Source organism: Oncorhynchus kisutch, linkage group LG19, assembly GCF_002021735.2.
Source record: "Oncorhynchus kisutch isolate 150728-3 linkage group LG19, Okis_V2, whole genome shotgun sequence".
Taxonomy (NCBI): domain Eukaryota; kingdom Metazoa; phylum Chordata; class Actinopteri; order Salmoniformes; family Salmonidae; genus Oncorhynchus; species Oncorhynchus kisutch.
This window is the reverse complement of record NC_034192.2, coordinates 37,226,639-37,254,390: the sequence shown is the minus strand read 5'-3', so window position 1 is coordinate 37,254,390 and position 27,752 is coordinate 37,226,639. Positions and strand designations below refer to the sequence as shown.

General features: G+C 42.4%; 1 protein-coding gene across 6 annotated transcripts; it reads left to right on the top strand.

Annotated features, from left to right (window-relative positions):
* On the top strand, positions 1-27,721 carry stx3b (syntaxin 3b). Of its 6 annotated transcripts, none has more exons than XM_020472887.2 (11): positions 1-432; positions 17,500-17,574; positions 17,657-17,756; positions 17,864-17,938; positions 18,043-18,113; positions 18,241-18,349; positions 18,441-18,514; positions 18,577-18,711; positions 19,318-19,428; positions 20,510-20,628; positions 21,281-22,308. In XM_020472887.2, exons 1-10 carry the CDS (start codon positions 403-405, stop codon positions 20,597-20,599), a joined length of 870 nt encoding a protein of 289 aa, XP_020328476.1. In that variant the 5' UTR covers positions 1-402; the 3' UTR covers positions 20,600-20,628; positions 21,281-22,308. The 6 variants fall into 6 exon arrangements, 5 of the variants coding, with proteins under 5 accessions (XP_020328476.1, XP_031653376.1, XP_020328479.1 ...); XM_020472890.2 differs by lacking the exons at positions 20,510-20,628; positions 21,281-22,308 and adding exons at positions 26,820-26,910; positions 27,010-27,721 and having other exon boundaries at positions 39-432; XM_031797515.1 differs by lacking the exons at positions 19,318-19,428; positions 20,510-20,628; positions 21,281-22,308 and adding exons at positions 19,761-19,871; positions 26,820-26,910; positions 27,010-27,721 and having other exon boundaries at positions 81-432.
* The last annotated feature ends 31 nt before the right edge of the window (positions 27,722-27,752 follow it).

Below are 27,752 nucleotides of genomic sequence, written 5' to 3'. Positions count from 1 at the left end.
TGGCCCCGTATACGAGAAGGCGTTTACGCATGCGTGAGCGAGAAAGTGCGTTTTAGGATGATTACTGGGGGCGAACGAGCGAAAGAGATTATGTGGGCTGTACACAACTGTTGTTTTAATCCGCAGAGCGAAGAGATTTAGCAAAAAAAACCACGGGTTTCTCCCCTAGCAGCCATATTGTATGGACATTTGGTGGAAAAAGCAGAAGGAAAAAAAACACTTTCTAGAAGAACCTTGCCAAGACTTTGAGATAGTTGATTTTCAACTCACTGGCGGTGGGATTCCGTTCATTAGCCAGCAGTCCAGCTGGTTGACGAATTTCAGAGATTGGGGATCGTATATATTTTTTAAATTAGAGAATACTATATTTACTTTTAGCTTGTTTTATTAACAGTCGGCAAGATGAAGGACCGATTGGAACAACTCAAAGCTGTAAGTGGGGTCTGGGATATGTTACACAGAGGCACCTTTCACAGAGCTAGACAGATGTTATTACCTCCGGTGCAGCATGCAAATTACAAATGGTCTGCAAAAAAACGAGTGACTATAATTCGACACAACTATGTTTTACCTCATTATTGGTCTTATTTGGTAGTGTACAAACTAGTCAACATCCTATCCGAAGGCCTGTGGTCGACTGACGCTATTTGATTACAAAATTAGTCGCCTTAATTTACAAATCAAGAGATTGCTTAAATGAGAGGCGATGCAAAGAGAATAGTCTAAGGAGAATAGTGTAAGGTTGTATGAACTGGATCAATTTGGATATGTTTGCGGTGTGTCTCTTGGGGACATGTTTGTGTTCTCTGCGGCAGTCAGACAGTGGGGGTTGGGTTTGAGGACAAGGTAACGGGACCACAGGTGTCATACAGTGTGTCCTTGCAAGCTCAAGGGATTGGAGAATGTGGGAGAAAGGTGCAACTGCATCCCGCAATTCGGGGCGTTCTTGCATGTGGGCATTCCTGCACCTACAGGAACCCCTCTTTATACATCTATTGGCACATTTTTAAGCTATGACTCCAGTACATAGGCAGGGGCACTACAGAACAGTAGGTGGCAATGCACAATAACGTTCTATGCCAACTGCCCATAAACCCCACAGAAGAAGAGGTGAGGGTGACAATGGTAGCTAGCTATAGGTAGTACACACCAGTAGTGACCTTTGCCCCTGTCTGTCAGACACTATATTCCCGCAGTTCTGTTAACGATGGTGAGGGCAGGTATTTGGCGGGAGGGAACGAAGGACACTGTGCTAGCTTAGCCAGCTAGTGCTAAGGAGGACTCCGATACACAGAAGGCGCAATGTGTGGGTGACACATGTGCTAGCTAGCGAACACACAGTGTCGCTAGGACATGGTGTCGTTCCCGCCTCTCGCCTGCTGTGTACCGGAGTAGCTAGCATTTTTCTCCAGTACACAGCAGGTGGGAGGCTAGGGAGACCGAGCTCGTTAGCACCTGATGTCGCTCCCGCCTGCTGTGCTAGGAGGAGGTGGGGCGAATGGTACAGTGTCCTTAGCCCTGCTTGTTAGACACTGTTTTCCCACAGTTCTGTTAACAATGCTGAGGGCAGGTGACTACACCGCTTGCATCGCAAAATTAATTTAGAAATCTATATTCAATTATTGCACCCACACTGCTCACGTGCGCCCACACTGCTCACGTGCGCCAACGAGCGTCTGCGTTGCCAAGGGCTAACACGGAACCCAAACCGGCTGCACGCGTGCGCCATCGTGCATAATGTATTTTGTTTCCCCACACCAAAAGCGATCACGACACAAAGGTTAAAATATCAAAACAAGCTCTGAACCAATTATATTAATTTGGGGACAGGTCGAAAAGCATTGCAGCGGGATCTGCTTCACAAATAGAACTGACTTCTATTTCAGCCCTTGGCAACGCAGATGCTTGCTGGCGTGCGCAATAATTGAATAATATATATTTATAAATGTATTTTGCGGTGTAGTCAGCCTGTAAAATAGAAGTAAGTTCTATTTCTGAAGCAGATCGCACTGCAAGTCCTGCCTCTCCCATCTCATCATTGGTTTATAGAAGCAGGTACCCACGTGCCATCTCCTCATTGGTTATACCCACGTGGGTGACTGAAAGACGAATGAGGTCAGTGGCGGTAATGCATCTAATTTATGAAAGTTGCCAATCACAATATAAAGTCAAGAGAAGAAAAAGCCTAGGAGGAGAGATGACTAGAAGCGATTCGGTTGACCATTTTTATGTGTGGATTAATTGTCGGAGTAGAGGACCTTGTGCTTTTCAGGTAAAATAACAACTCAATGTTTATATCCCAGGACAAATTAGCTAGCAATAGCTAGGTAAATAGGACAAATTAGCTAGCAAGTGCAAGTTAGCTAGCTAAATTGTCATAAAGGTTTAATGCTTTTCAACCTGTCCCCAAATAATGTAATTGGTTCAGAGTTTGTTTGGATATTTTAACCTGCGTGTCGTGATCGCGTTTGGTGTGGGGGTACAAAATAAATGTATGCACTATGGTGCACACACGCAGCCGGTTTGGGTTCTGTGTTAGGCAGGCAGGAGCGAATGATGCCAGCTAGCAAAGAGGACTTGGATACGCAGTGGCGCTCAAGCAGGAACCAATGGGATGTTCAAGGGGGATGTGCTGTCATGTGACCTAGCTGCTTTTAGCAACACAACTATTTACACACTAGTGTTGCTGGGAATTAGCTTGCATAAAAACACAATAGTCCGTTGGAAGCCAGAAGTTAAATCAACTTAAATTTCATCTTACTCTGTCGATTGTCTGTAGGCTTGATCCTTATGCAGGAGGGCTTTGAGAAGAAAACATCTAATGGAATTAAACAGAATGTCCTAGCAACACTATTTACATGCACTAGCACTGCTTTCAATGGTTTTGGGTTGTACAGTGGGAAGCCAGAAGTTAAATACAATTCCATTTCAACTTATTGTGCCGGTGGGCAGGACTGTTGGTTATTATGACAAGGGGAATTTGAGACAATATCTAAAGGATCGTATTATTAACAGACTTTCCAAACGTAGGTCTGCCATAAACCCATTTTCTCTCTGCTTACCTCATTCCAAAATAAGTCCTGCAAGTGCGCCATATATGGACACAAAAAATTTTAGCTTTTTTTTTGACATGAGGTAAGCAGACAGGAAGTTGGTCTACAACAGACCCATGTTTGGAAAGTCTTTTTAATCATACAATCCTTTAGATATTTTGTCTCAAATTCCCCCCGTTAACTTGTGTTTTCCCACAGACTACCTCAATTAACCAGACTAATCGGTGCCTGTATATAGCCTCACTACTGTATATAGCCTCACTACTGTATATAGCCTCGCTACTGTATATAGCCTCGCTACTGTATATAGCCTCACTACTGTATATAGCCTCACTACTGTATATAGCCTCACTACTGTATACAGCCTCACTACTGTATATAGCCTCACTACTGTATACAGCCTCACTACTGTATATAGCCTCACTACTGTATATAGCCTCACTACTGTATATAGCCTCACTACTGTATACAGCCTCACTACTGTATATAGCCTCACTACTGTATACAGCCTCACTACTGTATAGCCTCACTACTGTATACAGCCTCACTACTGTATATAGCCTCACTACTGTATACAGCCTCACTACTGTATATAGCCTCACTACTGTATACAGCCTCACTACTGTATATAGCCTCGCTACTGTATACAGCCTCGCTACTGTATATAGCCTCACTACTGTATACAGCCTCACTACTGTATATAGCCTCACTACTGTATACAGCCTCACTACTGTATACAGCCTCACTACTGTATATAGCCTCACTACTGTATACAGCCTCACTACTGTATATAGCCTCACTACTGTATATAGCCTCACTACTGTATATAGCCTCACTACTGTATACAGCCTCACTACTGTATACAGCCTCACTACTGTATACAGCCTCACTACTGTATACAGCCTCACTACTGTATATAGCCTCACTACTGTATACAGCCTCACTACTGTATACAGCCTCACTACTGTATACAGCCTCACTACTGTATATAGTCTCACTACTGTATATAGCCTCACTACTGTATACAGCCTCACTACTGTATACAGCCTCACTACTGTATATAGCCTCACTACTATATATAGCCTCACTACTGTATATAGCCTCACTACTGTATATAGCCTCGCTACTGTTGTTTTTCACTGTGTTTTTACTGTTGTTTTTTATTTCTTTACTTATCTATTGTTCACCTAATACTTATTTTAATTTTATTTTTTACTTAAAAATCGCAATGTTGGTTATGGCCTGCAAGTAAGCATTTCACTAAGGTCTTGATTGGAGAAATCAACGCTAGTATATGTAAATACACCTTCATTGCTAAAAGCACCTAGGCAGACACGGTTGTAGGCTATTTAACTCCCACATCTATTTATACATCTGTTTCCTGTAATTAAACTGCAGGTGTAACTGACACCTATACTAATTAAGTCAGTAGCGTAATGCAAGGCCTATGATGGTGAGATTGTTCTACATCGCCGATCTCTTTCCACTATGTCTTTGGTCTGTCTACTCCTCTTGGAGTGGACCTACTAGATTGGGTATTTTAAGATATTATCTCTCTTAATAGCTTAGTTTCTAACACTAGAGAACCAGGATGTTCTGTCCTGTTGAAGAATGTAAGGTTCCCCTTTGGGTGAGGCGCTGCTGATCCAATCCAGCCGCGTCAGGATATGTTACCATGGCCACCCCTTACTGTTGGCCAAATATTTGCCATGTTTAGTTTACCAATGCCTTGGCGCAGCAATTGACAATCTCGCAGGTACAATGGGTTTCTACTGGGAAGGGAAGTAAAGTCAAAATGGTGTGGCAGTTTTTTTATGGGACGGCTATTTACATAAACCAAGACTGTGGAGGCAGTAGTAGACCTCTGCATGGTTTTCTATCTCTCTCTGCTGTTTTCCTTAATGTTAAATTGGTGGGGCTGTATTGTTGTTCATGCTCAGTGCATAATCAGACCACTTGACTGGTGCAGTAGACAGGAGAACAGACTACAACAGGAAACCGAGGATAATGTCTCTTGAGAACACCATATTATATTCAGTCTGGTTTCTGTAGTAACTAGCTTGATCTCTCCATAGATTGGCTTTTTTGTTGTTGTACAGCATTCTGTACTGAACTGTAAAGACCAGAGAGGGTTCAGACACGCATCCCTTGGGTACTCGGTGACACTCAAAGTACTAGGCTGTCTCCTATAGTATTGGGGAAATCCATTTGAATTCAATCACTTTTTTGAAAGCATCCCTTTTATCCTAAACAACTTTCCGTACATGTTTGGCCATTGAAGAAGCGGTCAGAAAGTGGACTTTTTGGAACCGAATGCCAAAACATTCAGGAGATAGAGGTGCTCAAAGCTGACCCATTTTGCATGTCCCACCATACCATGAGACATCTATGTCTTCATCACTGGAAAATATAATCTAGAGTTTTTATTTGATAATGTCTTGATTATTTTACATTTCTAAAGATTGACTTTTAAAAATCTTTAACATCAATTATCTAAAAATGGCACCATCCTGCCTCGTGTCAACAGTACAGGCTGGTGGGGGAATGTTTTCTTGGCACACATAAACATGCCACTGAGTGTATGAGGTGTTACTGTTGTGCTGCCATCGGTTGAGACGCATGCTCTTGAATACAGGGTGGGTGTCATTTCAATCATAGAAATATAAAAATATATAAACGCAACATGCAATAATTTACAGTTCATATAAGGAAATCAGTCAATTGAAATATTCATTAGGCCCTAATCTATGGATTTCATATGACTGGGAATACAGATATGCATCAGTTGGTCACAGGTACCCTTTTAAAATAAAAATGTAAGGGTGTGGATCAGAAAACTAGTCAGTATCTGGTGTGACCACCATTTGCCTCATGCAGCGATGTCATTCACAGTTGATCAGGCTGATGATTGTGGAATGTTGTTCCACTCCTCTTCAATGGCTGTGCGAAGTTGCTGGATATTTGGGGGGAACTGGAACACGCTGTCGTACAAGTCAATCCAGAGCACCCCCAAACAGCTTTAATGGGTGATATGTCTGAGTATGCAAGCCATGGAAGAACTGGGACATTTTTAAGCTTCCTTGTGACATGGGGCCATGCATGATCATGCTGAAACATGAGGTGATGGTGGCGGATGAATGGCACGGCAATGGCCTCAGGATCTTGTCATGGTATCTCTGTGCATTCAAATTGCCATCGATAAAATTCAATTCTCTTTGTTGTCCGTTGCTTATGCATGCACATACCATAACCATAACCATAACATGGGGCACTCTCTTCACAACGTTGATATCAGCCAATCGCTCGCCCACACAACGCCACACAAGCTGTCCTACATCTGCCCGGTACAGTTGAAACCAGGATTCATCTGTGAAGAGCACACTTCTCCGGTGTGCCAGTGGCTATTGAAGGTGAGCATTTGCCCACTGAAGTCGGTTACAACGCCAAACTGCAGTCAGGTCAATACCCTGGTGAGGACGGTGAGCATGCAGATGATATTTCCTGAGAACTTTCTGACAGTTTGCAGAAATGTTTGGGTTGTGCAAACCCACAGATTCATCAGCTGTCTGGGTGGCTGGTCTCAGACCATCCTGCAGGTGAAGACTGATTTGGAGGACCTTAGTGTGGTTACACATGGTCTGGGGTTATGAAGCCAGTTGGACGTACTGCCAAATTCTCAAAAACAACGTGGGAAGCAGCTTATAGTAGAGAAATTAACATTAAATTCCCTTGTAACAGGTCTAGTGGACATCCCTGCAGTCAGCATGCCAATTGCATGCTCCCTCAACTTGAGACATCTGTGCATTGTGTTGTGACACAACTGCACATTTTAGTGGCATTTTAAAGTCCCCAGCACAAGGTGCACCTGTGTAATGATCATGCTGTTTAATCAGCTTCTTGATATGCCACATCTGTCATGTGGATGGGTTATCTTGACAAAGGAGAAATGCTCACTAATAGGGATGGAAACAAATGTGCACATTTTGTGCATATGGAACATGTCTGGGATCTTTTATTTCAGCTCAGGAAACATGGGACCAACACTTTACATGTTGCATTTTTATATTTTTGTTCAGTTTAATTCATATAATTAGCCTATCCCTTCAGACCACTGCAATTTTGAATTGAAATACCATAAATATGGCCACCGGTTCAACCACCTTTTCAAATGTGAACTTAAATGGTTGTCTAACCGTTTATCTCTATGATTTCAATAGGTTTCCTATGGAGACTTGGCAGTATAATTTCCCATTCAAGTCAACATTTTTCTGATGTGTGGACCCTCCAACCATCTTTGTGATACCATTTGAAAGTTGAAATGTCAATTTTAATAAATGTATCTGCCAAAACAAGACACCCACCCTTAGGCGATATATACAATTTATACTGTATTAACGCACAGGAGGCTGCTGAGGGAAGAACTGCTCAGAATAATGGCTGAAATGTAGTGAATGGAATGTCACCAAACACATGGAAACCATGTCTTTGATGTATTTGATAACAATCCACCTATTCCTCTCCAGCCATTACTACGAGCCCATCCTCCCCAATTAAGGTGCCACCAGCCTCCTGTGGTATACCGGGGTATTTTGAAAATACTGATGGGAGGTGTTTGTGGGTAAGTTCTACGCCACTGCTTATAACTAACTGTATGTTAAGTATAACTATCAAATCTAAGATGTGTCAAATAAATTATATCCAGCTCAGGGCTCCAGCTATGCAATTGGTTTGCTAACTTGCTATCTAAGGGACTAGATGTCAGAATCAAGTTTCTAGGTTACAGCAGAGACATTGAATTGCCTCCTGGATCAAGATTCCTGTTGCCTAAATTGTTTTGTACCTATAACATAAAAGATGTGTGTGTGTGTACAGTGGGGCAAAAAAAGCATTTAGTCACCCACCAATTATGCAAGTTCTCCTACTTAAAAAGATGAGGCCTGTAATTTTAATCATAGGTACACTTCAACTATGACAGACAAAATAAGAAAAAAAATCCAGAAAATCACATTGTAGGGACCTATTTGCAAATTATGGTGGAAAATAAACTTTTGTTATTTTTCATTTTTCATTTCACCTTTATTTAACCAGGTAGGCTAGTTGAGAACAAGTTCTCATTTGCAACTGCGACCTGGCCAAGATAAAGCATAGCAGTGTGAGCATACAACAAAGAGTTACACATGGAGTAAACAATTAACAAGTCAATAACACAGTAGAAAACAAAGGGGGGGTCTATATACAATGTGTGCAAAAGGCATGAGGAGGTAGGCAAATAATTACAATTTTGCAGATTAACACTGGAGTGATAAAAGATCAGATGGTCATGTACAGGTAGAGATATTGGTGTGCAGAAGAGCAGAAAAGTAAATAAATAAAAACAGTATGGGGATGAGGTAGGTGAAAAGGGTGGGCTATTTACCAATAGACTATGTACAGCTGCAGCGATCGGTTAGCTGCTCAGATAGCTGATGTTTGAAGTTGGTGAGGGAGATAAAAGTCTCCAACTTCAGCGATTTTTGCAATTCGTTCCAGTCACAGGCAGCAGAGTACTGGAACGAAAGGCGGCCAAATGAGGTGTTGGCTTTAGGGATGATCAGTGAGATACACCTGCTGGAGCGCGTGCTACGGATGGGTGTTGCCATCGTGACCAGTGAGCTGAGATAAGGCGGAGCTTTACCTAGCATAGACTTGTAGATGACCTGGAGCCAGTGGGTCTGGCGACGAATATGTAGCGAGGGCCAGCCGACTAGAGCATACAAGTCGCAGTGGTGGGTGGTATAAGGTGCTTTAGTGACAAAACGGATGGCACTGTGATAGACTGCATCCAGTTTGCTGAGTAGAGTGTTGGAAGCCATTTTGTAGATGACATCGCCGAAGTCGAGGATCGGTAGGATAGTCAGTTTTACTAGGGTAAGCTTGGCGGCTTGAGTGAAGGAGGCTTTGTTGCGGAATAGAAAGCCGACTCTTGATTTGATTTTCGATTGGAGATGTTTGATATGAGTCTGGAAGGAGAGTTTGCAGTCTAGCCAGACACCTAGGTACTTATAGACGTCCACATATTCTAGGTCGGAACCATCCAGGGTGGTGATGCTAGTCGGGCATGCAGGTGCAGGCAGCGACCGGTTGAAAAGCATGCATTTGGTTTTACTAGCGTTTAAGAGCAGTTGGAGGCCACGGAAGGAGTGTTGTATGGCATTGAAGCTTGTTTGAAGGTTAGATAGCACAGTGTCCAAAGACGGGCCGAAAGTATATAGAATGGTGTCGTCTGCGTAGAGGTGGATCAGGGAATCGCCCGCAGCAAGAGCAACATCATTGATATACACAGAGAAAAGAGTCGGCCCGAGAATTGAACCCTGTGGCACCCCCATAGAGACTGCCAGAGGACCGGACAGCATGCCCTCCGATTTGACACACTGAACTCTGTCTGCAAAGTAATTGGTGAACCAGGCAAGGCAGTCATCCGAAAAACCGAGGCTACTGAGTCTGCCGATAAGAATATGGTGATTGACAGAGTCGAAAACCTTGGCGAGGTCGATGAAGACGGCTGCACAGTACTGTCTTTTATCGATGGCGGTTATGATGTCGTTTAGTACCTTGAGTGTGGCTGAGGTGCACCCATGACCGGCTCGGAAACCAGATTGCACAGCGGAGAAGGTACGGTGGGATTCGAGATGGTCAGTGACCTGTTTGTTGACTTGGCTTTCGAAGACCTTAGATAGGCAGGGCAGGATGGATATAGGTCTGTAACAGTTTGGGTCCAGGGTGTCTCCCCCTTTGAAGAGGGGGATGACTGCGGCAGCTTTCCAATCCTTGGGGATCTCAGACGAGATGAAAGAGAGGTTGATCAAATACTTATCTCAATACTTTGTTATATACCTTTTGTTGGCAATAACAGAGGTCAAATGTTTTCTGTAAGTCTTCACAAGGTTTTCACACAGTGTTGCTGGTATTTTGGCCCATTCCTCAGTGATGTTTTGAGGCTGTTGCTGGGCAACACGGACTTTCAACTCCCTCCAAAGATTTTCTATGGGGTTGAGATCTGGAGACTGGCTAGGCCACTCCAGGACCTTGAAATGCTTCTTACGAAGCCACTCCTTCGTTGCCCAGGCGGTGTGTTTGGGATCATTGTCATGCTGAAAGACCCAGCCACGTTTCATCTTCAATGCCCTTGCTGATGGTAGGCTTTGTTCCTTTGGTCCCAGCTCTCTGCAGGTCATTCACTAGTGTGACTGTTTGAGGTTGTGGACAGGTGTCTTTTATACTGATAACGAGTTCAAACAGGTGCCATTAATACAGGTAACGAGTGGAGGACAGAGGAGCCTCTTAAAGAAGAAGTTACAGGTCTGTGAGAGCCAGATATCTTGCTTGTTTGTAGGTGACCAAATACTTATATTCCACCATAATTTGCAAATAAATTCATTAAAAATCCTACAATGTGATTTTCTGGATTTTTTTTCTTCTCATTTTGTCTGTCATAGTTGAAGTGTACATATGATCAATTACAGGCCTCATCTTTTTAAGTAGGAGAATTTGCACAATTGGTGGCTGACTAAATAATTGTTTGCCCCACTGTATGTGTGTATATATATATGTGTGTGTGTGTATATATGTATATATATATATATATATATATAAATAAAAATAATGTGTGTGTATATATATATATATATATATAAATAAAAATAATGTGTGTGTGTGTATATATATATATATATATATATATATATATATATATATATATATATATATATATATATATATATATATATATATATATATATAAAAATAATGTGTGTGTGTATATATATATATATATATATATATATATATATATATATATATATATATCTATCTCGCCCAACCCACCATGTCTGTATTCAAGACCATGTTGTGTCTCAGCTGATGGCAGGCACAACGCACACCTCTACATAATGTAAAATAAGGTCTAAGCTATGAAAATGATATCAACATTACGCGTTTTTAAATAATTGCTGTTTAAGATGGGGGGGGGGGGGAAGACAGAATATATTATACTTATTTTATTCCTGAAATTATAAAAGTTTGATAACCCTGTTTCTAAGCTTCAAAATTATATCTCAACCGTTTATCTTTTCCAATGATAAAGACATTGATGTCTCATGGTGAGGTATGAAAAAACTTTGAGCATCTTTTTACTACAATATATTAATTGCTATGCCGCCATGTTTGTTCTTCAAATGATGTGTTTTATTCAAACAGAAACATGAAGTAAATAGCCCAGATCATTTTTTTATTCAGGTATTTGCTCTCAAAATCGTAGTTAAAAAAAATAAATAGAACCTCCTATTTTGTGGTTTAAGTCCACAATGCTTAAACCACATCAGGAGATGACTTTAGATGTCTGGGAAAAATCTGAGATATTTTGTGCACACCTAGCAAGAGGCTTCTCTTTAGCTGTGTTTTTGTATCGTACATGTGATGGTAGAGTTTGCAAAACAAATACCCACTGGATTGATGAATAATCGTGCTATCGTTCTGCCAGGTAAACAGACTACTTTGTCATTAACATGCTGGGTTTTGGGGACTCCTTTCCATCTACCAGAAGAATAAGTATCATCGCTAACGGCCACACAAAGTGCTAGACGTGCGCACCGCACACACACAGATAGGTATTCTCATTGCCTCCACAGAATGTTGCTGGAAATATGATAAACATGGGCACATTTGTTTGTTTAAAAAAAATATTTATTTGATTCCCAGCTAAGGTCAATATGTTTCTGAATATTGTTGAATTTTGTTTTAATGCCTGGTTTTCTTGAGAGCCCCGATTTTTCATATTTGGACCAGAATGAGGCTCTCCTCTACCTATTCGTCCTGCAGGTATTATTCACCATCTTCATCAAATGTTTTCATAATTTATCTGCAGGTAATCACCAAAGAATGTGGGAGCCAAATGAACAGCTTTCTCACCGATGTGTTTCGGTGGACTACACTGACTGACAAGCGGTATTACCAATTTAGTGGCTTTGGTGACATTTCAATTCACTACATTTCTATTCACTACATTATTATGAGCCATTCGCCCCTCAGCAGCCTCCCATGTGGTAATACGGTATAAAAGGTATGTCACCTAAGGGTGGGTGTCATGTTTTGGCAGATAAATGTACAGTGCCTTGCAAAAGTATTCATCCCCTTGGCGGTTTCCTATTTTGTTTTATTACAACCTGTAATTTTAAATGGATTTTTATTTGGATTTCATGTAATGGACATACACAAAATAGTCCAAATTTGTGAGGTGAAATTTAAAAAATGACATGTAAAAAAAGAAAGTAAAACGGAAAAGTGGTGCGTGCATATGTATTCACCCCCTTTAGTATGAAACCCCTAAATAACATCTGGTGCAACCAATTACCTGTCACATGATCTCAGTTTTTATACACCTGTTCTGAAAGGCCCCAGAGTCTGCAACACCACTAAGCAAGGGACACCATGAAGACCAAGAAGCTCTCCAAACAGGTCAGCTACAAAGTTGTGGAGAAGTACAGATCAGGGTTGGGTTATAAAAATAAAATAAAAACCTTTGAACATCCCACAGAGCACCATTTTAAATCCATTATTAAAAAATTTAAAGAATTATGGCACCGCAACAAACTTGCCATGAGAGGGCCGCCCACCATAACTCACGGACCAGGCAAGGAGGGCATTAATTAGAGATGCAACAAAGAGACCAAAGATAACCCTGAAGAAGCTCCACAGCGGAGATTGGAGTGTCTGTCCATAGGACCACTAAGCCGTACACTCCACAGAGCTGGGCTTTACAGAAGAGTGGCCAGAAAAAAAGTAATTGCTTCAAGAAAAAATGAGCAAACACGTTTGGTGTTTGCCAAAAGGCATGTGGGAGACTCCCCAAACATATGGAAGAAGGTACTCTGGTCAGATGAGACTAAAATTGAACTTTTTGGCCATCAAGGAAAACGCTATGTCTGGCGCAAACCCAACACTTCTCAACACCCTAGAACAGCATCCCTATAATGAAACATGGAGGCAGCATCATGCTGTGGGGATGTTTTTCATCGGCAGGGACTGGAAAACTGGTCAGAATTGAAGGAATGATGGAAGGCTCTAAATACAGGGATATTCTTGAGGGAAACCTGTTTTCAGTCTTCCAGAGATTTGAGACTGGGATGGAGGTTCACCTTCCAGCAGGACAATGACCCTAAGCATACTGCTAAAGCAACACTTGAGTGGTTTAAGGGGAAACATTTGTCTTGAAATGGCCTAGTCAAAGCCTAGACCTCAACCCAATTGAGAATCTGTGGTATGACTTAAAGATTGCTGTACACCAGCAGAACCCATCCAACTTGAAGGAGCTGAAGCAGTTTTGCCTTGAAGAATGGGCAAAACATTCCAGTGGCTAGATGTGCCATGTTTATAGAGGCATGCCCCAAGAGACTCGCAACTGTAATTCCTGCAAAAGGTGTCTCCACAAAGTATTGACTTTGAGGGGCTGAATAGTTATGCACACTCAAGTTTAAAAAACAATTGGTCTTATTTCTTGTTTGTTGCAATATGTTTAATTGTGAATCTTCAAAGTGGTAGGCATGTTGTGTAAATCAAATGATACAACCCTCCCCCAAAATTTTCATTTCATGTTGTAAGGCAACAAATTAGGAAAAATGCCAAGGGGGTGAATACTTTTGCAAGCCACTGTACTAATATGGACATTTCAACGTTCAAATGGTATCACAAAGATAGTTGGAGGTCCACATTTCAGAACAATGTTGACTTGAATGGTAATATCTGTTTTTAAATTATACTATCAATCCTCTATAGGAAACCTATTGAAATCATAGAAGTATAGGGTTAGACAACCCTATATCCTCTGCAGCGGAGGTAACTCTGGGTCTTCCTTTCCTGTGGGGGTCCTCATGACAGCCAATTTCATCATAGCACTTGATGGTTTTTGCGACTTCACTTGAAACTTTCAAAGTTCTTGAAATTTACCGCATTGACTGACCATGTCTTAAAGTAGTGAACTGTAATTTCCCTTTGCTTATTTGAGCTGTTCTTGTCATAATATGGACCTGGTGTTTTACCGAACAGGGCTGCCTTCTGTATAGCACCCCTACCTTGTCACAACACAACTGATTGGCTCAAACTAATTAAGAAGGAAAGAAATTCCACAAATGAACTTTTAAGAAGGCACACCTGTTTAATTAAAATGCATTACAGGTGACTACCTCATGAAGCTGGTTGAGAGAATGCCAAGCGTGAGCAAAGCTGTCAAGGCAACGGGTGGCTACTTTGAAGAATCGCAAATATGAAATATATTTTGATGTACTACATTACATGTGTTATTTCATAGTTTTGATGTCTTCACTATTATTCTACAATGTAGAAAATAGTAAAAATAAAGAAAAACCCTTGAATGAGTAGGTGTGTCCAAACTTTTGACTGGTATTGTATGTCTCGAGTTGCATGTTCAGAATCCTCTCAAGGGCAGTGGAGTCATACATCACAAGATGAGTTAGCTACATTTGTGAGCCTGGTTGAGAAGGTTTTCTAACCGACAGATGACTAAAGAGAGAGCTTGAGCCACCCTTGTAACCGAGTGGTCTCCGTGTTAAATTAACACACTTCATCACAAACCCAACTCTTTCACATATTTTATTCCCCCTCCCTCGTTTTTGTTGAGAGACTGAGTACACAGGAAGGACAAGAGCGCATAGTCTTATCTCACTGCCGCAGCATTACCACTGTAAGAGAGTGAGACTGTGTCTAACTAGGCATGTGAGTGTCCATAAGTATCTCGTTACATGTATAGAGCTTTTGTTAGTGTAAATCATGAATGAATCTTTATACCCCCCTTTGTCTCATCATAAAAAATATATCCTGGTGAATTGAATTCCCCACCAAAAATCCTTATCTTGGAAGCGCTCTCCTTTCCAGTTGTATGATTTAAAAAGTACTGTATTTGGTGTGTGTCCAACCTGTATGCAGTGTGACTGACAGGGGAATCAGCTGACTCCGAGACCTTGAACTCAGCTGATACATTTGTGGAATGAGTGAGCAAGGGGGAGGGAGGGACTGGGAATGAGGAGAAAAACAAGAGGTGCCACATCTTTGTCTCGACTTTGATCTTGCTTTTTGACAAGGAACGTAAAGCACTCGGACTTTGGACTCTCGTCATACAGTAGCACTCTAAGACAAACACTGACGTTCAGTTTGACAGTTTAGCTGTTAGCTGAGGGGGAAAAAAAGACAACATGCAGAGAGGTGTAGATTGAATTCTGCAATGGCAAAGTTGACTCTTTTTAAAGGTAAAGAGGAGACGAGACTTGAGTCAAATTTGAAGTAAAAATAGCTTCCAGGCTACAGGTAGCTAATCATGTCAAAATGAAAAGGCTAATAGCACCAGAGGCTAAACATGCTGGTGTTTTAGCCCTAGTGGCTAACAGCGGCTGAAAGCATGGTGGCTAAAGAGCAAATGCCTAAAAGACATGTTGGATTAAAGGCAAAGGCCTATAGAGCAAAAGCTAATAGCAAGTGATGCTTCCTGAATCACAACACTATATAAGTCATTCTGAATTACATTTCCATGCATCATAACAGATGTTGGTTGACATGAAATGGATAACCCTTTTAAATTGAACAATGAGAACACTGAGTGGACTTCAGACTAATGCTACTTAGTAATAATGTCTGGTACAGAGTAGTGTTGCACGGTGTACTGGTACCAAAACGTCTCATACAATACTACCAACATCAGTTAAAAAATATATATAATTTAGCCGTGATGGCGAGCGGGGATGCAGACCCTGACCCTGATGAGTCTCCTGTTCAGTTAAATTTGTATATTGGAGCAGCGAGCAATGTTGATACATTTCATGGCCTGTTGTCATCGAGAGCACAGAATGGAGCAGGCATGCTCACAACAGTACCCGCAAAACACCAGTCTCAATGTCAACAGTGACGAGGCAACTCTGGGATGCTTGCCTTCTAGGCAGAGTTCCTCTGTCCAGTGTCTGTGTTCTTTTGTCCATCTTAATCTCTTATTTTTATTGGCCAGTCTGAGATATGGATTTTTCTTTGCAACTCTGCCTAGAAGGCCAGCATCCCGAAGTTACCTGTTGACGTTGAGGCTGGTGTTTTGCGGGTACTATTTAATGAAGCTGCAAGTTGAGGACTTGTGAGGCGTCTGTTTCTCATACTAGACACTCTAATGTACTTGTCCTCTTGTTCAGTTGTGCACCAGGGCCTCCCACTCCTCTTTCTATTCTGGTTAGAGACAGTTTGCGCTGTTCTGTGAAGGGAGTAGTACACAGCGTTGTACGAGATCTTCAGTTTCTTGGCAATTTGTCGCATGGAATAGCCTTCATTACTCAGAACAAGAATAGACTGACGAGTTTCAGAAGAAAGTGCTTTTTTTTCCCAGGCCATTTTGAGCCTGTAATCGAACTCAAATGCTGATGCTCCAGATACTCAACTAGTCTAAAGAAGGCCAGTTTTATTGCTTATTTAATAAGAACAGTTTTCAGCTGTGCTATCATAATTGCAAAAGGGTTTTCTAATGATCAATTAGCCTTTTAAAATGATAAACTTGGATAAGTAACACAACATGCCATTGGAACACAGGAGTGATGGTTGCTGATAATGGGCCTATGTAGATATTCCATTAAAAAGCAGCCGTTTCCAGCTACAATAGTCATTTACAACATTAACAATGTCTACACTCTTTCTGATAAATTTGATGGTATTTTAATTGACAAGTGTTTTTTCTTTCAAAAACAAAGATATTTCCAAGTGACCCCAAACATTTGAGTGTGTATGTATGTATGTAATAAGTGTGTGTACATACTCATGTACATACGCATGTACTAAACACCTTCCTAATATTGAATTGCACCCCCTTTTGCCCTCAGAAAAGACTCAATTCGTTGGGGCATGGACTCCACAAGGTGTCAAAAGCGTTCCACAGGGACGCTGGCCCGTGTTGACTCCAATGCTTCCCACTTTTGAGTCAAGTTGACTGGATGACCCTTTGGGTGATGGGCACAGGGATAGATAGACACAGGGAATTATTGAGCGTTCCAAAAAACAGCAGTGTTGCAGTTCTTGACACACTCAAACCAGTGCTCCTGGCACCTACTACCATACCCTGTTCAAAGGCACTTAAATATTATGTCTTGCCCCCCCCCCCCCCCCCCCCTTCAGGTCAGCTGACAATACAGACATGGTGGTGTTGTCTGTTTTACTCGTTTTGTCTGACATTTATTCATGCAGGAGTGGTCAGCTAAAAACTGGTTCTGTTTCCTCCTCAGCCCTCCTCGCCCTTCTCAGTGTCGGTATCACCAAGCCTTACTTATGCTCTCTATTTACAGTTATGACGTCAGTGTGCATATGTGGTTGATCCACTGTGTTTGAATACAGTACATAATCCACTCATGCTGCCTTCTGCTTTTCCTCATAGACATGCGACAATGACGATGAGGAAGTGGAAATTGCTATTGACAATGCAGCTTTTATGGATGAATTCTTCTCTCAGGTGAGTGTTTTTGAAATGGGGGGGGGGGTGTGTGTGTGTGTGTGTGTGTGTGTGTGTAACAATTTTTTTCACTCTGTTTCAGATCGAGGACATCAGGAACAGTATTGATAAGATTGATGAGAATGTCTCTGAAGTCAAGAAGCTCTACTCAGTCATACTGTCTGCCCCCACATCAGACCAGAGTAAAACATACTGCCTCTGCCACTCTCTATGAACCCCCCCCCCATCTTTTCTACCTTTTGCCTGTTACTGTCAGTGTGTCTGTTTTCATTTGTGTTTTTTCCTCCAGAAACGCAGGATGACTTGGAGGCTGTCACCAACGACATCAAGAAGATGGCTAACAACGCCCGCAACAAACTCAAAAGTAAGACCCTCACACATGATACGAATCACAGACAGACTAATGTTGATTGGTTAATTTGGGTATGGGTGAATACTGATTGGTGAATCATGTTGATTGGTTCTCAGCCATCGAGAGGAATCTGGAGTCTGAGGAAGAGGAGAGGATTTCAGCCGACATGCGGATACGCAAATCACAGGTCAGGTTCAGAAAATTCTCCCCTAACCCTTTACGTAACCCGGTGCCTAACCGTCAATGTTACCATAGAAATGAATAACTATTGGATTGTTATAGCTTGTGGCCCTGTCTGTTTCATGTCCTCCCAGCATGCAGTGCTGTCCAGGAAGTTTGTAGACGTGATGACCAAGTACAACGAGGCCCAGCTGGACTTCAGGGAGAGGAGTAAAGGACGCATCCAGAGACAACTAGAGATCAGTGAGTTACCCACAGTCTTACACACTGTTTTATATGCACACAAGTGGACCATAACCTCATGTATGTACTAAAATGATCCTCGTTTTCTCAGCTGGCAAAGCTACGACAGACGAGGAGCTTGAAGAGATGTTAGAGGGTGGAAACTCGGCCGTTTTCACTTCAGGGGTAAGACATTGTGTGAGTGTGTGCGTGTGCTAGTGCGTGTACTAAGGGTCTCCTCTCTTTAGATCATGGACTCTGGGATCTCGAAGCAGGCTCTCAGTGAGATCGAGGCGCGACACAAAGACATTGTGCGTCTGGAGAGCAGCATCAAAGAGCTACATGACATGTTCGTGGACATCGCCATGCTAGTGGAGAGCCAGGTACACTCCTCCTCTGTCTCAGCCATCTATTCAGTCATCCATCCATCATTAACTCAGATCTCTACCCTACATTTTAACCCCACTGTGTCTAATGTTGTTTTCTCCTGTTCGCTCCCTCTTTGTCTGTCAACCGTGCTGTTTTTACCTTCTCTTTCCCAGTAACCTCTCCCTTTCTCCTGGTCGTTCTCTGTTCCTTCCCCCGCTTCTTCTGCTGTGCTTTCCTTTCCCCATGTTTTGGGACAGAGTTCCCCTTGTTTCTGTGTCCATCTCTCTCCCTCCCATAACTCATTCATCTTCAGTGCGAGTCTCCATTCTTAGAGTCACATTTAACGTAGCCACATTGGAATCGACACAACCCCATACTGTATAGTCACCACAGCTACATATACTCTATGTAACCACATGTATCTTGTTGGTTATCCTATGCTGTCTGAGGGGAAGTCGTGTGCAAGGTAAGCATCTTACCACTTCCTAACATATTCCTCTTTGTGACGTTGTTTTTTTTGTCTGATTCTCTCTGTTACCATGGAGTTGAATAGATACTCCTGCTTTCTTATTGTTTTTTCTATGTCTTTATACTCACTGTGTGTGTTTTGTTTGTTTCAGGGTGACATTGTAAACAATATAGAAGCTCAAGTGTGTAAAGCGCAGGACCACATAGCAGTGGCTAAGACTGAGACCAAAAAAGCCATCAGGTACCAGAGCAAAGCACGCAAGGTACTGCACTCCATCCAACACCCTGATATGAATCATCAAGTACACCCGTCTACTAACTACCTTAACCTGAATCTGAGGTAACTGTCCCTGTTTCTAGGAAGCTGTACAGTATGCAGCAATTTCTGAAGCACATCAACATTTTCACACACCATCACATTCGTAAACCACGTGCACTCTAAGGACCGTATACACTCCCCTAACACACTGTTGATCACACACACACCACCGTAAAACAATCTACGTTTGTCGTCTTTTCTGCTTTTCTCTGCACCCGTCTCTCTCTGTCACTTCCTCTGCACATCTCTTTCCTACAATGTCCTGCCCTCTGCCAGGGTGGAATGATTGAAAGGATTGAGAGCAACATGGACCAATCAGTGGGCTTCGTGGAGCGGGCGGTAGCTGACACTAAGAAAGCCGCCAAGTTTCAGCAGGAGGCCCGTCGTGTGAGTGGCAATAAAAAGGCCCAAGTCCCACCCCCTGGCCTTTCCTCCTGCTCCGTTGACCAGCATCTATTGGGCTGATACCCAACGATCCCCATCCCAAACCTTGAACCCTCCTTCTCCAGATCTGGACCAATACCCCTCAACAGAGGACACACACACACACACCTCTTTCTCTTTCTTCATTTTCCGCTTCCTTTCTAGCTTTCTAGTTTTATTTAACTAGTTAAGAACAAATTCTTATTTACAATGACGGCCTACCCTGGCCAAACCCTAATGATGCTGGGCCAATTGTGCGCTTACCTATGGGACTCCTAATCACGGCCGGTTGTGTGATACAGCCTAGAATCGAGCCAGGGTCTGTAGTGACGCCTCTAGCACTGAGATGCAGTCCCTCAAATTGCTGCGCCACTCGGGAGCCCTTGATTTGGTGGTTGACTGTAGATTTGTGTGTTTTAGAGTGATTTATGGTCACTTTATGTAACATTTTGCTCTGAGTCATGCATGCATGTATGTTTTAGGAAGTTTAAAAATGTTTAAAGAGATGTTTGTTGTTGCTTTGTCCTTTTCAATTGTTATTAAACACAATAAATGGTCACAATAAATGGTCTTCATAGCAGACACTTAATTGTTCCCCACAGAAAATGGTGATAATAGTGGCAGTTCTGGTTATCGTGCTGGCCATAGTGGCTCTGATTATTGGGTTGTCGGTGGGATTGAAGGAGAAATGAGACGTGTGCGAATAAGAGTTGTGTAAAGGGTGAGTAAAGTTGGAGGGACTCTGGAGTGTTAGTGGGTGTAGTGGGATCTGGAACTTTGGCAACGTTTGACATTTTCCTTGCCTTCGGCTGTGTGTGTGGTGGTAAAATGTGTATGTGTTCATGCTCCTTGGTCTGTTTATGGGGTGCGTTTGGACTATCTCTGGGTACTGCATGTCTTATCAGGAGTTCCTGCTAAGCATAACACAAGTGCTCTTGTTGCCTATGTTAAGGGCTGGGTCCATAGAAATTACATTATTTAGCTCTATGGCCTGGTCACTGATTGGCACGGTGTGTGTCCGTCTCAATGGTGTCTTTGGGCTGTGTGGGATTGTATATGTGGGTTTTAGTTTCTCATTGGGGTCTTTGGCTGTGTAGTGTGTCCTGTTTGACTATACATGTGATGATGATTCACTGTTATGATGGGCGGGATCTTCATTTGCTGTCAATCACTGACCCGTATCGGACAATAAAAGCTCTGCATCAAAGAGCCTTCATTGGTCAGAATGACCTGATGATGGCTGACAGTGCATGATATTCCCGCCCATCATGTTAAGAGCTTCATTTCCCTCAGTACCTCTGTCTAACACCATCTCATTTGTTACCTTAAATACTGATGTATTTGTTCTCCCCTTTTTTTCTCCCCCTCTGTAGAAGACAATCATTATAGCAGTGGTCTGTGCTGTGCTCGCTGTCCTCATCCTCGCCATCATCCTATCACAGACAGTAGGGTAATAGAGGGACCACGCCCCCTAACCTCACCCTCTTCATTCATCTTCATCACTCAATCTTGCCCTCCTCCAGTTGTGAAGCCAAAGAGGGGGATGAAGACTTAACCTATCCCTTCCCTTGCCCTTGGACACTCCCCCCTCTCTTACTGTAACTATAGAAAAAGGCCCAGCCAGTGTGACTTCCTAGTTGGAGCAGGCTGGTGTTCCCCTTGGGGTGGCTGAGAGGATGAGCACCAGGTGGGAGAGAAACAAGGGGACCAAAGCTGAGACTGGTTATTAGCCCCTGATAAAGCTCAACAAAAAGGGAATCTGAAAAAGTGGAAATCTTCACCCTCACACACAACTAAATGGACACCGTGCAACATTTCATTTAAATTCTCTGAACTGCTTTCTATTTTTCCAATAATGTTAATAATTTGATTGATCTTGATCCGCACTTAAGGGAACCTGACACTCCTTTCCCCATTACAAAAACCTAATGACCCCCGCCACCACCCTTGCCTTGTTTTCTTGCCATTCTGAACCCCCAAGCTGAAAAGTAGACTCCTCCAGCCCACAGAGGAATGGTGCATTGTTTAACTCCCCTATGATTCTTGTATTGAGGGACACGAGTGGATTTCACTTCAGTCTATGTGAAATCAATGACTCTGTCCATGTTTGATGCCACTTGAATAGTTTAAAAAAAATCCTAAAGCACACCTTACCTCTGAGCGTTTGGGAGAGATCTTCGTCGAACATCTGATTTGCTTCTTATGCCTTCCTTTACAATCTGTCCAATCAAATTCATTTCATGCACCCCACACCTCAGATGCGGTAGCCAATGACGAGGCTCTAAATGGGACATTGAGGTTCTGGAAATTTCAAGCTGAACATTTTAAATGTAATCTTCACTGTAGTATTATGATGGATTCCAGAGATTTTAATGAAGGAATAAAATATTTAGTTTTTTAATGGTTTGGTTGAGACTGCTTTGTTTTTCTATGTTTTATGATTTATGCTGCTGAAATTTGCGCAGTGCAATACTGAGTTAGCAGTGTGTGAGGGAATCTTGTTTGACTAAGTGCATGTGTTTCTCTGAAGAAATGTGTATTTATGGTGATAGGTAATTATCAATCTGCTGTATTGTAATACAGCAAGTGGCGAATTAGATATCTTACGGCTATGGCTGCACCTAGAGCAGGGATCATCAACTAGAATTAGCTGTGGGCTGTTTTTCTTGAGCGGTAACATAATTTGTAGACTGCAAATGGAATGCAAGAATCCCAAACAGGTTTTTTTTTCTCTGAACATTGGGGGCCAAATAAAATCACCCGCAGGCCAAATTTGGCCAGGGAGCTGCTAGTTGGGGAACCCTAACCTAGAGTCTGGGTTAAAGGTATTGTGAAGTCAAATTAAATTTGATTTGTCACATACACATGGTTAGCAGATGTTTAATACGAGTGTAGCAAAATGCTTGTGCTTCTAGTTCCGACAATGCAGAAATAACTAACGAGTAATCTAACCTAATAATTTCACAACAACTACCTTATACACACAAGTGTAAAGGAATGAAGAATATGTACATAAAAAACATATGAATGAGTGATGGTACAGAACGGCATAGGCAAGATGCAGTAGATGGTATCGGGTACAGTATATACATATGAAATGAGTCATGTAGGGTATGTAAACATATGAAGTGGCATTGTTTAAAGTGGCTAGTGATACATTTTTCATCAATTTTTACATTATTAAAGTGGCTGGAGTTGAGTCAGTATGTTGGCAGCAGCCACTCAATGTTAGTGGTGGCTGTTAAACAGTCTGATGGCCTTGAGATAGAAGCTGTTTTTCAGTCTCTCGGTCCCTGCTTTGATGCACCTGTACTGACCTCGCCTTCTGGATGATGGCGGGGTGAACAGGCAGTGGCTCGGGTGGTTGATCTTTATGGCCTTCCTGTGACATTGGTGGTGTAGGTGTCCTGGAGGGCAGGTAGTTTGCCCCCGGTGATGCGTTGTGCAGACCTCACTACCCTCTGGAGAGCCTTACGGTTGTGGGCGGAGCAGGTGCCGTACCAGGCGGTGATACAGCCTGACAGGATGCTCTCGATTGTGCATCTAAAAGTTTGAGTGCTTTTGGTGACAAGCTGAATTTCTTCAGCCTCCTGAGGTTGAAGAGGCGCTGCTGCGCCTTCTTCACCACGCTGTCTGTGTGGGTGGACCAATTCAGTTTGTCCGTGATGTGTACGCCGAGGAACTTAACTTACTACCCTCTACTGTCCCGTCGATGTGGATAGGTGGGTGCTCCCTCTGCTGTTTCCTGAAGTCCACAATCATCTCCTTTGTTTTGTTGAGTGTGAGGTTATTTTCCTGACACCACATTCGGAGGGCCCTCACCTCCTTCCTGTAGGCCGTCTCCTCGTTGTTGGTAATCAAGCCTACCATTGTAGTGTCGTCTGAAAACTTGATGATTGAGTTGGAGGCGTGCATGGCCATGCAGTCGTGGGTGAACAGGGAGTGCAGGAGAGGGCTCAGAACCCACCCTTGTGATGCCCCAGTGTTGAGGATCAGCGGGGTGGAGATGTTGTTACCTACCCTCACCACCTGGGGGCGGCCCGTCAGGAAGTCCAGTACCCAGTTGCACAAGGCGAGGTCGAGACCCAGGGTCTTGAGCTTGATGATGAGTTGAGGGTACTATGGTGTTAAATGCTGAGCTGTAGTCGATGAACAGCATTCTCACATAGGTATTCCTCTTGTCCAGATGGGTTAGGGCAGTGTGGTTGCGATTGCGTCGTCTGTGGACCTATTGGGGGTGGTAAGCAAATTGTAGTGGGTCTAGGGTGTCAGCTATGGTGGCCCTCTTGAAACATGTGGGAACAGCAGACTGGGATAAGGCATGATTGAATATGTCCGTAAACACCAGCCAGCCAGCTGGTCTGCGCATGCTCTGAGGAAGCGGCTGGGGATGCCGTCTGGGCCTGCAGCCTTGCGAGGGTTAGCACGTTTAAATGTTTTACTCACGTCGGCTGCAGTAAAAGAGAGTCCGCAGGTTTTGGTAGCGGGCCGCGTCAGTGGCACTGTATTGTCCTCAAAGCGAACAAAGAAGTTTAGTCTGCCTGGGAGCAAGACATCCTGGTCTGCGACGGGGCTGTTTTTCTTTTTGTAATCCGTGATTGACTGTAGACCCTGCCACATACCTCTTTGTGTCTGAGCCATTGAATTGCGACTCTACTTTTTCTCTATACTGATGCTTAGCTGGTTTGATTGCCTTGCAGAGGGAATAGCTACACTGTTTGTATTCGGTCATGCTTCCGGTCACCTTGCCCTGATTAAAAGCAGTGGTTCGCGCTTTCAGTTTCGCGCGAATGCTGCCATCAATCCACGGTTTCTGGTTTGGGAATGTTTTAATAGTTGCTGTGGGTACGACATGTCCGATGCACTTGCTAATAAACTCGCTCACCGAATCAGCGTATTCGTCAATGTTTGACCAATGCGGAACATATCCCAGTCCACGTGATCAAAGCAATCAAGAGCAGGTATGTGTGTGTCTCTCTCTGTCTCACTCTCTCTCACACACACACACACACACACACACAAAAAAACAGGCCATACTGACCCAGACACACACCCTCCCCCTGCTCTCCCATGTTAACATGGTCCTTCGTATGTCATCCTCCTATGGGTTACTGTCTCCTTCCATTGGAGTTTTGATGAGATGTTTACAGTCCTATCTACCTTGTTTTGCACAGAATGTCTATTACTGATGATAAAATTTCACATTTTCAAAATGATACACTACCGTGTAAAGTTTTAGAACACCTACTCATTCAAGGTTTTAACTTTGTTTTTGTGTTGTAGAATAATAGTGAAGACATGTTTTAACCAAAGAAGTGTTAAACAAATCAAAATATATTTTATATTTGAGAATCTTATAATAGCCAGCCTTTGCCTTGATGACAGCTTTGCACACTCTTGGCATTCTCACAACCAGCTTCACCTGGAATGCTTTTCCAACAGTCTTGAAGGAGTTCCCACATATGCTGAGCACTTGTTGGCTGCTTTTCCTTCACTCTGTGGTCAGACTCATCCCAAACCATCTCAATTTGGTTGAGGTCGGGTGATTGTGGAGGTCTGGTCATCTGATGCAGCACCCATCACTCTCCTTCTTGGTAAAATATCCCTTACACAGCCTGGAGGTGTGTTGGGTCATTGTCCTGTTGAAAAACAAATTATAGTCCCGCTAAGCCCAAACCAGATGTGATGGCGTATTGCTGCAGAATGCTGTGGTAGCCATGCTGGTTAAGTGTCCCTTGAATTCTAAATAAATCGCAGACCGTGTCACCAGCAAAGCACCCCCACACCATAACACCTCCTCCATGCTTAACGGTGGGAAATACACATGCGGAGATCATCCGTTCACCCACACCGCGTCTCACAAAGACACGGCGATTGGAGCCAAAAATCTCAAATTTGGACTCCAGACCAAAGGACAAATTTCCACCAGTCTAATGTCCATTGCTTGTGTTTCTTGGCCCAAGCAAGTCTCTTCTTATTAGTATCCTTTAGTAGTGGTTTCTTTGCAGCAATTTGACCATGAAGGCCTGATTCACACAGTCTCCTCTGAACAGTTGATGTTGAGATGTGTCTGTTAATTGAACTCAGTGAAGCATTTATTTGGGCTGCAATTTCTGAGGCTTGTAACTCTAATGAACTTATCCTCTGCAGCAGAGGTAACTCTGGGTTTTCCATTCCTGTGGCGGCGGTCCTCATGAGAGCCAGTTTAATCATAGTGCTTGATGGTTTTTGCGACTGCACTTGAAGAAACTTTCAAAGTTCTAGAAATGTTCCACATTGACTGACCTTTATGTGTTAGTAATGATGGACTGTCGTTTCTCTTTGCTTATTTGAGACAAAAAAAGTCTACAGAATGTACCAAGTATGGCTACCTTCTGTATACCCCCCTAACTTGTCACAACACAACTGATTGGCTCAAATGCATTAAGGAAAGAAATTCCACCAATGAACTTTAAGAAGGCACACCTGTTAATTGAAATGCATTCCAGGTGACTACCTTGTGAAGCTGGTTGAGAGAATGCCAAGAGTGTGCAAAGCTGTCATCAAGGCAAAGTGTGGCTATTTGAAGAATCTCAAATATAAAATATATTTGTTTAACACTTTTTTTGGTTACTACATGATTCCATAAGTGTTATTTCACAGTTTTGATGTCTTCACTATTATTCTACAATGTAGAAAATAGTAAAAATAAAGATAAATGAATGAGTAGGTGTTCTCAAACTTTTGACCGGTAGTGCATACTGTAGGTTGTACATAACGAATTTGTTAAATACTTCATAAGTGTTTTTGATTAAGTCCAATAGGGACCAGCAATCCGTTCTGTTATATTTTAACTGTGCTATGATGGGTTCCTATCCTCTTTTTTTTTTTGTTTCTCACTTATTTTGCTCTGTTGGTTTTTTTAATCTACAGAAGAAGATGATGATCACACTGTGCTGTGCCATTATCGGGATCGTTGGGTTTTCCTATTTGTATAGTTTCTTCTCATAGAGGTTTACAACAGGTAAAGGACACACATGGTTATCCATCTAGCATCATTTAGATTATGGTCCACATGACTATCAATTTTTTTCATTATATTTTTCCTTTCCCTTGCTTTCAGATGAATAGAAGAATGGCCTGCGTTTCCCATAGAACCTTTTTGAATGGTGTCTGTTTCTTCCTTATTACTCAATCGAAAAATAAATGTAAAAATAACCTTTACTTAACTCTGCCTCCCATGCTCCCTGACCTGGTTCTCTCTGTCCTCTTGCTGTAGTAAAATGTCTTATTGTTTTTTAAATGTGTATTTATTTAGCTCACTGCTTCAATTTCTCATTCAGATGACATAGGGTCAGTGTGATATTCCATCCTAGGACTCAAATTAAAATCCCGTAGACCTATGAACTGAGATTTCCGCCCCTGGCCATGACAGTAGGACGTTGTAGGAGTATCATCTGTATGCAAAATATGTTGGGGGTATATTTAGTTAAAGGTATCAATGATGCAATTAAAAGGTATCAATGAAATATGTGCATAATAAAATATAGATTATATTATATTTTAGCACCAAATTCCAAGTTATAAATACAGTTATAGCCGTGATTCATCGTCAAAAACCTTAATTTCCCCAGGCATGTATTTTATTGAATGTGTATTTGTTTCGTAAGGTTGTATGTTGTTGTTAGTCATACAATTTTTCACGGAATGCTGTGTCATGTATTGTGCTGAATTGTTAGTGATGGTATTTTCGGTGATGAGGGGTTTCAGTCAGTGTGGTTGTGGGTCAGCCTAGTAAAATCTGTTACGTAATAAAATATTGTGTGTGCATCGTATTAGTGCGCCTCTCGTCTTTGTCTTTGATTC